Source organism: Diceros bicornis, chromosome 6 (assembly GCF_020826845.1).
Source record: "Diceros bicornis minor isolate mBicDic1 chromosome 6, mDicBic1.mat.cur, whole genome shotgun sequence".
Classification (NCBI taxonomy): Eukaryota; Metazoa; Chordata; class Mammalia; order Perissodactyla; family Rhinocerotidae; genus Diceros; species Diceros bicornis.
The window spans coordinates 76,313,749-76,329,473 of record NC_080745.1 but is presented as its reverse complement, the minus strand read 5'-3'; the positions used below and the strand labels follow the sequence as shown (position 1 = coordinate 76,329,473).

Genomic DNA, 15,725 nt, shown 5'->3' with positions numbered 1-15,725 from the left:
TTAATCATCACAACCACTCTTGGAGGGCTCTCCATTATCATCTTCCTTTTACAGGTGAGGAAACAGGCTCAGTAAGCAAAGTGACTTGGCCAAGGCCATATGGTGGCGAGCGGCAGGGCCAGGGTCTGGGCCCACACCTCTCTGCCCGGAGCCCTTGCTCTTGATCACTGTGTGCCTAGCATCACGGCTGCAGCCTGCACTTCCTCCTGCATCACTGCATCTTGGACCCCTAGCACTGGAATTACCTTGATGTGTGTTTTAAAAATGCAGATTCCTGGACCCCACTCCACATGTGTTGCTCTGGCAGGGTCTCGGATGGGGTTCAGGAATCTGTCTTTTTAACTTGCACCTGCCAGGTGATTCTGAAGCAGAGAAACGTTTGCAGATTACTGAACTAGAGATGTAGTGTTCACATGAGTGATGGAGTCTGCCAGGACTGAGCTGGTGGAGAAAAAGGGGTGCTCCTTACAGATGCTCAGAAAAAACGGCAAGCTGGGGGTTTTGAGACAACCCACAGTATTACAAGACTCTAAAAAATTAGACCACCCCATGCAAGCGGTTAAGTGCGTGCGCTCCACTGTGGCGGCCTGGGGTTCACCGGTTCGGATCCCGGGCACGCACCACCGCACTGCTTGTCAAGCCATGCTGTGGCGGCATCCCATATAAAGTGGAAGAAGATGGGCATGGATGTTAGCCCAGGGCCAGTCTTCCTTAGCAAAAAAAGAGGAGGATTGGCAGATGTTAGCTCAGGGCCGATCTTCCTCAAAAAAAAAAAAAAATTAGATCACCCCAGTTCAAGTGCTACCTCCTCTATGAGCCGTCCTGTTCGTGCTAATCCCCAGAGAACTCCTGCTCTCCAGATTTATTCAGCTCCACTGTGCGTCCCATAGTTACACTCCGCTTTGTATTAGATAGCTTTCCTTTATTTTACAGGTGGTTATTGCATACACGTATTTGCAAATAACTGTGGGGATATGAAATAAGTTACAATTCTTACACACAAAAATGCTCAGGGCAATATTATTTATAATGGTGAAAAACTGTAAACAAACAACATGTCCAGGAGTAGAAGATTAAACTGTGCTGACATTCTAAACAATGGTTTGAAGCACATTTAATGATACGGAAAATGCTCACATTATGTCAAGTGGAAAGAGTAAAAAATAATTCTTTTCATATGTTTTTGTAACAACAAAATAAAAACAAAAGACTGGAAGAAATACGTTAGAGTGGGTGTCTTTGGGTGGTCAGATTACAGATGATTTTTATTTTCTTTTAAGAGTTTTCTGTATGTGACTAATTTTCATCAAAAACATTATTATCATATTAAAAATGCCATTAAAAAAGAACAGCATGGGGCCAGCCTGGTGGCGTAGCAGTTAAGTGCATGTGCTCTGCTGCGGCGGCCCGGGGTTCGCAGGTTTGGATCCCGGGCGCGGACCAACGCACCGCTTCTCAAGCCATGCTTCGGTGGCATCTTGCATAAAGTAGAGGAAGATGGGCACAGCTGTTAGCTCTGGGCCAATCTTCCTCAGCTAAAAGAGGAGGATTGGCAACGGATGTTAGCTCACGGCTGATCTTCCTCACACACACAAAAAAGTAAAACAAACAAAAAAGAAACAGCAGCAAAGAAAGAAAAAGTGAAAGCAAAAGAGAGACACTGCTTTTCCTCAAGGAGCTTAAAATTTCATGTGGAAAATGAGCAAGCTGTGTCTGGTTATTCCTACCCTATGCTCCCAGGGCATCTTGACCTTCCCCCTCCCAGCGCCCGTCACGCAGCAATTATGCGTCACTGAAGTTGTACCTGGCTGACTGAGTGTCTGCTCAATGTTGAGGGCGGGGGCTGTGTCCTCTTCGGTCACCCTTATAGCCATAGCACCTAGCAGAGTGCCCACACATGGCTGCCTCTCAAAACATATTTTTTGCATAATGACTGAGTGACTCAGGTCTCACCTCCCCAACTAAGCTAATGGTGCCTAGAGGGCAGGGCTCACATCATATATAATATTTCTGAACTTCCCTGAACACCAGTGTGGGGCATACAGTAGGCGTTTAATAAAGACTTGCTTGCCTGGTGGGGATCATATCAGAAGGAAGCATGCCTGCTGAGAGGAGCCGGCCTGCTGGATGCCTCTCCCAGAGTTCAGGCATGACTCCAGCGGAGTAGGAGCCAGGCTGCCTAACTGTAAGGGCTGCGTGGACCTGAATAGCTGATTTTGTTTGCTGAGAGAAGCAACGAGGTAGCCCGGGATCTTTATCTGCAAAAGCAGTCATGCCTTAACACACTGCTCCACCCGAACCCTTTCGGAAAAAGATTGATAAGCATAATGATGATGTTTTAATGAGCTTAATTGCACATTCCTTATGTTCTTGCAGAGTTGCCAACCAGCTACTTCACCATCCAGCAGTTTACTTGTAATAACTTTTCCCCCTTTCTCTATGCCTGGGAGCATAATTATTCTTGCGGTAATCCCGTATTGGGCTCTCTCTCCCTTCTCCCCACCCCCCTCGCTTTTTCTTGCTGTTTTTTCCCTTTCCGGGAATTACTCTAAATGGGTATCTTTGAAAGGAGGGTGGCAGGCTGCTTTTGGTACAGTACTTACCAAGAACCCTTTCATCAAAGAAGTCCTTGTGAGCATGCTCTGGACCCGAGCCAATCAGATCATCTTGCTGTCTGTTTCTGCAGAAAATCTGACCCTGGTATGCAAGTCAAGCCAGAGTCTGCAGACAGGCTGACTACACTCCTAGGCCAACCTGTCTTAGCTGACTAAAAAAATGCTGAAGGGAAAATTACCTGTTTGGCTCCAGACAGAATTAACATTTTTTTAAATATATACACACAAGTATGTTTATTATTTTTTGTTTAAAAGTGTTTGCCTATCTAATATATTCATTAATGTTATCTGGTCAGTGCTTGAAACATTGTGAAATATGTGCAAATGCAATAAGGCTACAAGGCCTGGAGGCAAAATAAGATGGATTTTCTAATTAAATGACAGAAAACTGTTTTGGGATTAACAAATGGCAGTACTGTAATCTGTTTATGGGCGCTGCTCAGTGCAGGGACATTTGGTCCACGTACAGGCCCTGGTGGGTTATAGGGCCTGGATACCAAACACCCCAGCCCCTTCACTACCCTTCTTCAAACCGCACCCCACCTCAAATCAAATACTGAAGGTAGATAGTGTGGCCCCAGCCTTGGCAGACACTGGCCCCTTCTTCAACAGCGTGGGCCTCGGCTCATTTGCTGGGAGTCTATTTTCCCAAGCAGGCATCTTCCTGCCATGGGTCCTAAGATATGCCATGGGTTTAAAGTAAACTTAACTTCCGAGAAAAGTCTCAGAAATGTCTTACCTTCTCCTCAACCCCCAGCGCCCAAATCATCTTATGAACACATTTTTGACATTTCTAGACAATTCCAGAAAAAGGTCATAATTGAGAAATATATGTTCTAGTTGTTATGTGAGAAAAAGTACTAACACATTTCTTCTTTCCTGGACCCATTCTAAAGTCTTGCCTTCCTCTTCCTCTGAAAACCCAGGTTTGCGGATGCCACACACACAGTGTGCCTCGTGCATGCTGGGCGCTGGGCCAGCTGCCAGGGCACTGAGGCAGAGAAGATATATGACCTTTGCCCTCAAGCAGAGGGTCTGGACACCTCTGCTCCTGGTGTCTTCAGGATTAGTGTGAATGCTTAAAAAGATAATAACAGTTTTATATCATTAAAGTGTTCACAGTGGCACAATGTACAGGTGATAGAATTATCGTGCCATGTATTTTTTCTCTTCAGAATTTTCTAAAATTTCCACAATGAACTTTTACTTTTGTAGGTATGAAATATGATATTAAAAAGAAATCTGTTGGGAGCACTAACAGGGAACAGGGACATTCCTGAATTATACAGAGTCGACTTAAGGACAATAGGCAAGGCCACATCCAGTAATGGTATAGAAAGGGGTCTGATCAGAAGGAGAAAATTTTAATGAGCGGGGCAGCCTGAGAGTCACAGCTGGCTCAGGCTCAGTTCTTGAAGTGTTAAACCAAGTAATAACAAAAATATGACTGTGTTTTACATACGAGATTTCATAACTTCCTGAGAAGTAAACAGTCCCTTCCCCCTTGGTCGTCCCCTCCTGAGGAATGTCTCTGTTCTTTTGGCTCAACTGTTTCCCAAAGTTTTCTTTGTCTATGCAGAGGCGCAGTGCCCCAACAGACTGCCAGCCCTATTTTCTCTGATGGTCCAGCTTGCACATTTATACAATGACAGGGGCTACATCAAGTTGCAGGAAGGTGTTTGTATGCTCCATCTCTCCTTGGCCCCTAGATTCCTACCTGTGCTGTGTACAGAGTTCTTGTTATGGATTTAGACTTGACCCTGGAAAGGATGTATGGAAATTCTCTGATGGTTTGATTCACTCTGATCTAATGGGTTTCTTCCTAACGGGTTTCTTTACAATCCCCATGAAGTCATGGATATAGACCGAAATTGAGGCTTTCCCATCCATAAGAGAAAGGAATATCAAATTCTTTTCATATATCATATTCACAGAGAATAATCCTGCTCCATTCCTGGCTACTTCAATTCTGGGCAGGAAGAACATAAATCTGGGGGCAGGGGAGTCTATTTTTGCCCTTGCACGGTCTCTTTTCCCATACCAAGGGAAAATAGCTAATTTTCATCACTGAAATATAGATTGTATTTCTGAACAACCAATGAAAAAAACGATGGAAAAAATTCCTTGCAAATAGTGCATGGCATGCTATAAAACTGCTAGATAACAGTAATTGTAGGTTTGCAAACAGCAAACAGTTACTCTGGAGGGAAAATGCTCACTTTTTAAGCAGAATAAACTCTTTCTAGGATTTGCACACTCTCTACCATTCTGAGAATAGTAACTCTGATAAAAAAAATCCAACTTATTCCTCTTCCAAAGTTGGGAAAAGTGACTTGGGGATGTCTGTTCCTTCTGGTTATGGGATAAAGGGTTGTATTATGATTATATTCAAAAGTATGAAGCTTCTGGGTTATTTCTCTCATGTATGTAAACCTGGTGAAGGAATTCTTTTTGCAAAAATAAGTTGTAAGTCTAAGAGCTGATAATGCTTTTCACTCTGTATATATTATAGGTAGAATGTCCATGTATTGCCATCTTCTTAGGGCACGTGTCTATTTTATGGAATCTTATGTTTTTAAAAGATGATTTTTCCAATGTATAACTAAATCTAATTTAATTTACAAGAAAATTTCTGTAAAATATACGTACAAATCATGAAAAAAAATCCTTTTTCAGGCCACATGCCTTACTTTTGATTTGTAAAATATGGTTTCAGAATCCACAAATTATGGACCCCTATCATACCAAAAAACAAGGGTTAAGTGAGAAAAAAAAAAAAGTCCATGTAAGTGAAATGAAGGACCAAAAAGAAGCCTGCACTGCATCCAAAGGAGAGACAGCCAAACCACCATAACCCCCACAAAATGGAATTTAAGGAGGTAAAGAGCAGAACACCAACCAGGTGTCATAGTTCTTTCTTCCCAATACATTGATACTGGAGTTGGATAGTTTGATAAAGAAAACAATCCATGGTTTACTAAGTGAAGGGGATGTTTAGTCTGAAAGCTATTTGTCACCCACCTAAAGCAAGAAGGCCATATAAAACCCTGGCTGCCATAGCAGGGGAGGAAATACATCTTTAGTGGGCATTTTTCCGAAGCATATTCCCACTAAGGGAGAATCATACCTTCAGCATTTTCAAAAATTTCTCAAATAGTACAAAGGTTAGAAAGTGCTTGAGCAACAGAAATGCAGTGGATGACACCTGTGAGTTATTCTTGCAGCAACTGTAGCTGGTGAGACAGAGGCTCCTCTGTAATTAGGATATTAACTCTGTTTCAGAGTAGTCAATAGTGTAATTCAAATAGCATGAACCAAGAAGGTACATAGGGAGGATCAGAGGACAAAACGGAATCAGTGTGACAACAAAGGAGGCGGCTCCGGTTGGAGCCAGCCTGGGCTTAGCCCTGGGAGCTCCTGACCATGGGTTTCACCACAGCTCAGGGGGAGGAATTGGTAATTAACACCTGCAAGCTCCTCATAACTGCATATTATGGTTTCTCTCTACCTGTTGCCAGTTTATAGTTCTTTATGTTACCTATGCCTAGTTATGTCTACCCTATGACTTTGGCTCTTCTCAACATGAGAAGAGAGACCTGCCTTCTCCCTGAATTCTGAGTTAAAAGAACTCTTCAGCTGTATTTAAGGAGAGGTACCTGGTGCCTGATTGGATAAGACCAGGTAAGTTTTTTTTTTTTTTTTTTGTGAGGAAGATCAGCCCTGAGCTAACATCCATGCCAATCCTCCTCTTTTTCGCTGAGGAAGATGCCCTGAGCTAACATCCGTGCTGATCTTCCTCCACTTTATGTGAGAGGCCGCCACAGCATGGCCTGACAAGCAGTGCATCAGTGCGCGCCTGGGATCTGAACCTGGGCCGCCAGCAGTGGAGCGCGCGCACTTAACCGCTACGCCGCGGGGCCGGCCCCCAAGACCAGGTAAGTTGTAGCCATCAGAGAATGCTGCCCAACTTCTGCCTGCTCTACCGTCATGAAAGCTCACCGTTGAGCAAAGGAAGTACGGGCTGCCACCTGCAAGGGTTTAAATACCTCAAAGTGATTGTATAACCAATGAGAGTAGTTAGAGATCAACTCCTTGCCTTTGCAGGTACGTGGTGTTAAACTCATCCTCTCTTGTGGCTTGCTTTTTGCACATTCTAAAATGCATAATCTCTAGGATGGCACTCGGAAGGCTTAGTCTCTTACTGCAGTTCTTCGTTTTAACAAAGACATGGACAATTTTAGTTCTTTTATTGATCCTATTTACAAAGGTGACTATAATTGCCTCCAATAAGACTATAAATTGTAGGAGAAATGGACAATATTTTAAATGATGTCTTAAATGCTCTCCATGATACCTAACAGGGTCTGAACAGTTTGTTTTACAATTGCTCCTCCCTATCTCGCAGGATCATATGAAGATAAGACAACATCTCTAACTGCCTCTTAAGTAATTTAGAAGGGAAAGCTCTGTAAATCCAAGGAATGGTATGATTTCTATGCTTCTACAAAGACACTTATAGGATTCACAGGGATAATTAATGTGTTCCTCTGCCCCTCTCAATATCTCTTCATCTCTTAAAATGTTTTTAACATTCTCCCAACGTGCACACTTCACTGCCACATATAAAATTGGTTAATGCTAATAAAATTGCAAAAGGCTTTGCCCTAAGAATTCCAATCATACTATTAAATGCAATTAATGAAATGAATAAGATAAAAGAAATAGTTGCCAGAATTCAGCCTAGGTGTATCTTGGGAGGAACATTTACAAATATTCAAGGCCATGTGTTCCAACAGGAGGTACTTGGGCTGACAGTTCTTAAAGCAAAAATCTTGTGGCCAAGAGGATCTGTACCAGAAATGTTTATGTACAACCATCAGGCTTTTTTGGGGGGTGCAGTTAATCAGACTCTAGGAGATCCCCCCAGGGAGGCAGCAGCTTGGATAGAAGGCAGTGGTTCACAAGCTGGTATTTAAAACAATGATTTGAAGGTCACATGTGTGTTAGCAGACCACAAACCCATGGGCTTGCTTCTCTTGTCTTTCACTGACCCTTCCTCTTAAGGTGCAGGCTACTTTGCTGGGTATTCTTCTCCCTTTCTAGGCTCCCCTTGGTGAACACTACAAATGGATTTCAACCAGATGCCAATGCTTATAAGAAAAAGAGAGCCTGGTGTTTCCAGGACTGGTCCTGCACAGAGCTGGCCTGGCCCAAAGTCTTACTATTTAGTAAAGAGCAAGGCCCCTGCATAGTTACCTGTTTAAAACTGGCTCTTGGTAGAAATGGTCCTTAACCTACTTGGGATTTGGCCAACACAACAACACAGTACTGGAATTAGGTTTCCTCAGAGCTTAGGCAGAAATGCAAATTAGTGTTTTTTGTTTGGCTTAGCTGGTGTTTGAAAAACGCTTGGATTGAATGCTTTAAGATAGGCCATGCACACCTTGGTTCACCCAAGGCCCTCCTCTTCGTCTTGTGTCACATCTGGCCAGCCTCACCCCTGCCCATTTCTGTGACCCACCTGCTCCACAGGCATAGATGACCTGTGATCTGGAAGCAAAGGTGCACCTTGCAGGGTCTTTTCTTAGTGATTATTGAACTTTGCTGTCCTCCCTCTACATGATTTGCTAACCAACAGGGAGTTAATTATTGAGCACCTACTGTGTGCCTGCAATGCTAAATGCTGGGGTCACAGAGGTGAGTGAGGCCACTCCCTGCATTTTAGAAGCTTGCTTTCTAGTCCATGCCCTGGCACATCAGCGCTCTCTGTGCTAAAACACAGACCACATTCCCAGCAAACCTTCCCTCAATCCTTATGCAAAACGTGACCACAATCTTAATGCTTTCCTCTCCTCTCAAAAGACAGGCACTTTATACCAGACACTGACATTTTTCTGTAGGACTATGAAACCTTCAGTATCCACATTTCCAGTTCAGACAGATAGAGGAGGGAGAAAAACAACCCAAATCTAGGAGACAATAGAAAAAGAAGACAACAAAGCACATGTTCATACACTCACCCTGAAAAATAGGGGAAAACCAGTTGGGAAACTTTCATTTTCTTCTTGGATGTCTACTTAAAAAACCCCATGTGATACGTGTGTCTATGGAAACCTTCGTTATCTCAAAGATAGTGAGGTACTGAAGGCCGTTGTTGCCATGGAACAAGCAGTATTTGCTTTTTATTCTATTGCACATTATCTAATTACAGAGACCCTGATAAAATTATGCATTCCTGAGCACAAATTAAGGCCATTCTACAGGAGCCTTCACGCACACACTTTATTTGTCAAATTTCATTAAAAACAAAAATCAGGGATGACTTCGGGATAAGCAGTTTAACCAGACTCAGCCCCTTCCAAGATGGAATTCTCTTGAACCTGTACTTGGGCCGCTGGAGTGGCCTCGGTGCAAGGTCAGCTCACTTCGTTTCTTCTCCCACAAAAGCCTGAGTTGAAACTCTAAAGCCCTTTCTCCCATTGGACAGTTGCACAGTACATATATTTAAAAATCAGTCTCTTTGTTTCGTCTTGAAATACAATAATCAATGTAATAGCATGGAAGGCTGAGCTGCTCTTTTGAAAAGATAAAATGTTACAAATACAGCGGACATTCCTTCCCCAGTAGGTTATGTTTCTGCTCATGTTTTTATACTTTTACTACATATTTATGCATCTATAAACACGTGTGCTATTTTTTAACATAGTACTCTATAAGCAGCACTTTGAAAATTATCTTTTGACTCAACATAATAGTTCTGAGATGCGTATGTGTGTACATGTGTGTATGATTCATTTATTTTAACTGCTGTATAGTATTCGATTGTGTTGACCCTCCCCCCATTGATGAATATTTCCGTTGCTTCTAAATTTCTGCTATTCCAATGTTGCAACGAACATCCTGGTACATGGCCTTTTGTTAGTACCTGTAAGGATTTCTCTCAAAGTCTTCAAACTGAAGTATAGCTAAACTGAAGAGAATCAACTTCCAGATCCCTAGCTTCCACATGTATTATTTGCTAACACCAGTCTTTTGAGAACATGCCTGTGATCCAAGCATCATGCCTGCAGCCCTTGCGCCACTGTCCTTCCCCAACTGCCTTCTCCCACTCACTTAGTTGCACTGCCCTGGGCTGTAAAAGCCTCCATAGTGCCAAATAAAGAGACAAGAGGCAATAGGAACTGTTGCTATAAGTAGCTACCCCTTAAATCAAGGACCACAGATCCAAGCTGGAGCTTTGCGTTTCTCCTTGCTTTACACACATTCCTGTTAAGGGTGCAGCATGGTGTTCAGCCTGTGTTGGGGTGGTCTGAATTCAGATATACTGTAGAGTGGAGTGCTGCAAGTTTTGACAATGTTTGTCCATTGAAAGTATAATGACTTCGCCTCTTTCATCTCCTAACTTATTTGCAAAGAATCCAGCTTTCCTGAGATCTTGTGCGGACAAAGCAGAAAGTGTCAGGAAGATGCAGTGATGGGGGCAGCACCTTATGTCCACTATGTGACAAATTCACAGAGAGGCCTGAAGCTCTCTGCTCTATACATCTACCAAGCCCTCCCTACTATCTTCCCACCTACCTTAGATTTAGAATTCAGAAGGGACTCAGTTGCCCTAGGGACATGTACTAACACATTTAAATTGAAAAAATGAAGTCAGACTTGTTCTATCAGAAAATGAGTCCACTTTGGTTGCTTGTTTGACAGTGAAGCCTGGTTTGCTAATTAGGTTATACGGTGGATGTTTCCATAATTTGAATGAGCTAAATCTATTGCTCCAAGGTTTTGAAAAGAATAGATTTAAAGCATATAAGATAAGTGTTTTCTAAAAAATATTTTATTGGCAAAGATGGATTGATGTGAACAATAGTTTGATTTTTCCCAATTCTTTCCAAGTATATTTACTTAAACAAGGTACCTCAAAGAGACAAAGAGTAACAAGTGTCATTGTGTGAAATACTCATATGTGTGTACAGTCATCCAGGGCACTTCTTGCTTTCAGAACAAGTAATAAGTAACTTGTTGGGCAATCTCTCTGCATCTCGGCTGAGGAATATAAGTCTGGATAAAACCTGATTGGCTCAGGGACTATGATAACATGTATCAGTGTCGGTGAGTCACCAACTGTAGGGATAAAACAGAGAGCTTATTTAAATAGCTCTTTTATTGCTATACACTGGGAATCTAACCATTTGAGAAAAAACGGCATAGCCTCTCTTGGTAGTCAGTCTTCTCAAACAATTCTCAAATGCAATCCCAAATTGGATCACTGGATGACTAACCTGACATGAAGTATTTAGGATGTACTGTGGACGGTACCTGTCTGCTTGGGTGAGGCTGCCCTGAGGCGGGCGTGTCAGAGCCTAAGGCAGAAGGAGCGTTTAGCACGAATCCTAGTGCTGGTTCCAGCACCACTAGCTGAGTGACCTGTAGTAGGTCACTTCTTCTCCCTGGGCCTCAGTCTTTCCTTTTATGAAATGAGGGGTTGGAGCACATATTCTCCTGAGGTTCCCTCTCGTCACCTTGGCCTTGGCCCATCACTTCTACTCCAATGTGTAGAGTACACGAGCCCCAGTGCTTCCCCCCAGGACCCTTGGTCCCGGCATTGGATTGCTACCGTGGTCTACATCTAGGCCATGTGACTATGGCTGCCCCTCCTGAGAACTTTTCAAAAACTTCCTGGTGGAGTTTTTAGGTATAAATAGGTAACACACAGGGAACCTTGTCTCAGCTGCTAAGGAGGCAGCAGCATGACCTCAGCACGTCAGAGCAACCTGAGTTTGCCAGAAGGAAGCAGCCATACTCTCCTTAATCCTCGTTAAGGGCTTCCTTTTGCACAGCTCAGGCCTCCAAGCAGGGGTGGAGAAGAATCAAGTATGTATCATGGCTTTCAGCGATCAATAAATATTTATTTTGCCTCCTTACCAATACTCTTGTGTTTTATTCTAGGTACCCTAAGAGAATAAAATTAGATAATAAGGGTACCGGTGGCAGATGATAAAAATAGCCCTTGTTTGCTTTACATAATTTATAGAGTAACATTCAGGGAGTTTCTCAAAGCACTCCCGCTTTTATGGGAACTGTTCGGAGAGGTGAGTCCCGAGCAGAGAGACAGGAACAGGACGCATGTGCACCTCTCCGCGTATAACAGAGTAGATCAGTGTGCAGGCTCCAAGTCTGGCTGCCTTGGTTCAAATCTGGCCTCCACCACTTGTTGGCTGTGTGGCTGGGCTGGGTAAGTGACTGAATCTCTCTGAGCCTCATTTTCTTCATCTGTAAATTGAAACAGCCTCATAGGGTTCTTGTGAGGATTAAATGCAATAAGCAATGTAAACACGCTCAGCCCAGGGACTGGATTTTAGAAAGGACTAAAATATTATTTTTACTATATTTTATTCACATCATACCTTATATTTCAGGCATATTAGAAAGTGATTCCATTGACTTATTTAGTAGGAGAATCTAGCAGATAAGCAGTCAAATCTGTCATTCACGACAGCAATAAATGCTGAGTTTTCTTTCTCCCTGGGAATTTTTTTCCATTATAAAATGGAAAGCCAAATCAAATTTGCTCAGCTAATTTTGGCCTGAGAGGTGTACTTAGGATCCTCAACATTTGCCTTACAGGTCAGGCTTATCAGTTCACACTTGTTAGTGTGAAAAACTTCTTTCCTATCACTGTTTCTGCCACTTCCCTTATCCTGTCTTTCTTCTGGAACAAGTGGACTTGCAAGATACTTCACTCCCTCATTTGGCAAACACACTTATTCTGTGAGAGAGAGTTCCGCCCATGTGCACGACCGAGGGCTATAGACACTGGGGGTTTATCGGAGAGAGGCTTTCTTCCGCAGGTGCCAGCGCATTGAGAGCAGGGCCCCTGCTGGCTGTCCCCCTTCTAATTAGGACTGTCCCACCATTTCTGACCTATGGCTTTTAGGACACCAGAATAAATGTAAGAGGATTGTACTATATTTATCAACCCTTGGGGCAGACTGAGAAATATTCCCAGCTGGAAGGGGAGCAACAGGATTTATAGAACATGGTTGGAGTAGAGAGAGTGAGTTTTGTTTAATACAGAGTTATCTGAAATTTTATATCAGGATAAAATTTATTTCAAACAGAAGTTAACTTTCAAAGTCTTAAAAGCAGTTGGCCCAAGGGTGACTAGGAATATAGCATATCTGTTTTGACATCTGGATGGCCATTTTTTGTGTAGCAAATATTGACCAATGGCTATATGCTGAGCGCTAAGCTGGGATACGAAAAAGGTTTTGTAAAATAAAATGTGAATTAACCTAACTTAATAGATAAGAGCTTGACCTCTAAAGACTGGGTTCAAATTCTAGCTCTATCACTTGCGATCAGAGTGACCTTGAGCAAGTTTCCTATAAAGTGAATGCAGCTTCTTAGCTCCCTTAAGCCTTCAGGGTCAGTCCCTCACTTGTTAGGGCCCCTTCCAAGGCCCTAAAAATATGTTCCCTTGGTCAAATATCTTGTGCAATTTGTAAAAATAAGATATATTAATTGCAATCCATCAGGACTACCGTCTTTTGCTACTCTGACTCTCTTGTGTTGGGTAGTGTTGGAGTGGCCGTAGGCATTTTTGGGATCTAGCTAAGAGAAAGTTGAGTTAAGGATCATTTACTTTGGATGTAGTGGGATATGTTTACATGTTTCACAGTCATTTCCGTGTTTGGTTAAATTATTGCTAGCTGACCTGGGTTGGAAATGGCCAACTCATTTAGTGCTGGGACATGAAGGAGCAGGGCCAGAGGTCATACGGTGATATGACCATATCTTAGAGCACCTCGCCCTGGAGGTATGTGGGAAGTAGAGAAAAAAATGTATGAAGCCATAAGCTAGTCTATGGAAAAAAAAAAAAATCCAAATCTTATAGCTCATATTTGGGGAAAAAAAGTGAGAAATGTTTTCATTTGACAACAATCTTAAAAACTTATATGATATTGAACTATGAAGCAAAAAAAAAACTTTTCTAAATACTCTCAATAATAAAAAACGAGTTTTGCTCAACCATGTTAGAGGAAAGATTGAAGTATCTTTCTATTCTTTCCATAGAAAATGGTATCATGAAATAATTATTATATGAAGAAATGACCAAGGTATATGTTGCCAAAAATAAAGGAAAAAGTATTATTAATGTGTGTCAAGCAGTTAATTAATAAAATTATGTGATTTTTCTTGACTTTGTGGTTTGCAGTATCTGCCTGTTTTTAAAATTTTGTTGTACTTCCTTTTCTTGACCTAAACAAACATTAACTCTCATAACTAATTTTGAATTTAACCTCTCCTCAGCAAGGTTTCCCCAAACTGTATAAGCTTCTGATCCCACAAAACTTGGGTCGTCTGCCCTTGGATAGCTCATAGTTTCTTGTGAGGATGAATGAGATGAGTTAAGTAAAATGGCAGCCTCTGTAACATAGGTGCCTTGTAGTAAGAGCTTGACCCTATACATATATGCTTGTGGAAGAGAGCAGAAGTTGAATTGGAAGGGGCTGAGAACTGAGGCAGGGAAGCCAGTTCTGAGGCTAAGCTAATGGTCTAGACAAGAGAAAATGTGAGCTTGATTTTGATTTCCTCTGTAATGTGCAGTGGACATTTGTCTCCCTGCTATGAGGCGGACCATATAAAACTGTCACTTTTGAAGATCAAAAATAACTGAATATCAAAATTTCTTACGGTTCAAATATTTGGAACACAAAAAAATCAAACCAACAATGGAAAACTGCACTCTCCCTCTATAAGCGTCATCTCCCTTTCCCCTCACAGGGCAGGTCCCAATATTTTATCTGGATTTCTTCAAGGTGCTGTAAACTTGGTCTTATAACCTTCTGAGGTTGAACAGCGGCTTCACTTGTATTTGTAAAATATTAATTCTTAAGCTTGTGCTGGGAAGGAGGGTGTTCATTATATTATGTCCTATATTTTTTATTTCTGAAATATTTGATTAAAAATGTATACAACAGAAGTATTATTTTTTCTTTTACGAGAGTACTCTCTTGAGAGAGAAAATTGAGAGGCAGCAGAAACTTCTCTGTTCCTCTGTGGTAAGAAGTTCATGAAACTTTTGCCATGCAGAGTTTAAAGCCAAACCTCAAGAGATCCTCACTTTCCACAAGCAGAGAGGGATGGGTGTGAAAAATCTCCCCCTGCCTCATGAGTATGACTAACAGGGTGCTGGCAAGCTGGGGAGGAAGTAAAATGGCTCCGAAACATGAGCCCAGGATGTTGTTGTTAATAGTTAATGGTTACTGAGTATCGACAACTTGCAGTGAGAAGGCACACTGCAGAACAGATTGGCTCCACTCCTTGCCCAAGCACGAGCCGGCCAGAAAGTGGATGGAATCCTTTTGTTACAAATACCACAGACGACTGAGTGAAATAACAAAACAAATAAAAAGAATACTGAGTGAGTCATCTCTGGCGAGTAGTAAACATTTTCAGGCTGACGAGATTCATCTTATGTAAGAGTTAATGTGGACGAAGATGATTTCTAATGGGTCTGTACACTGTTTCAGAGGAACGTTCATAGATTTGATGGTGGGATGGTAAATTTAACCTTTGTGTCTTAATAATGTTCTGTTTTCCAGATGAGCTCAAGGCTTGTCATATTCTAGACCTGGAAAGCATAAATGGTATTATCTTTGTATATACAAGTAAAAATCAATTCATTTTCCAAATGTTTAACTCATTCAGGAAGAGACACACACACACGAATAGATCTCAGCTAAATCAACAATGTTAGCAAAGCTCTTTTCGCTTATCAAATCAGGATATATTAGGTTCAACAGCGGTGCTTGACTTATTAATCTACAAATAAACAGTTATTTTCCTAAGCAGCATTCTGATCTGTCATCTGAAACTACATTTCCTGTTCATTTATAACAGCTTTTTGTAACATTCCCCTAAACAGAAGGAAGTAGTACATTTGTAAACAAAAATATCTCAATAAACTATATTCTCTAGACTATAAAAGGACTACATTTTCTTCCTGTGAAAATGATCATAGAACAGAAATGCTGACTAGAAACCTTTTCTCCATAATATTTTTGAAAACATACCAGAGGCTGTATTTTCTTACAGACTTGATATCCT

General features: G+C 41.8%; 1 protein-coding gene across 6 annotated transcripts in view; it reads right to left on the bottom strand.

Annotated features, from left to right (window-relative positions):
- The window catches only part of VTI1A (vesicle transport through interaction with t-SNAREs 1A), a 355,351-nt gene that overhangs the window by 62,783 nt on the left and 276,843 nt on the right, over window positions 1–15,725 (bottom strand). The window contains exon 9 of one of the 6 annotated variants that reach the window (XM_058543995.1): window positions 14,660–15,249. The exons of the other annotated variants lie outside the window; for them this stretch is intronic. Within the exon in view, the coding sequence (XP_058399978.1) occupies window positions 15,237–15,249 (13 nt within the window). The 3' untranslated portion in view covers window positions 14,660–15,236. Of the gene's footprint in view, window positions 1–14,659; window positions 15,250–15,725 lie in introns of those variants that run through there. 6 annotated transcript variants of the gene reach the window in all.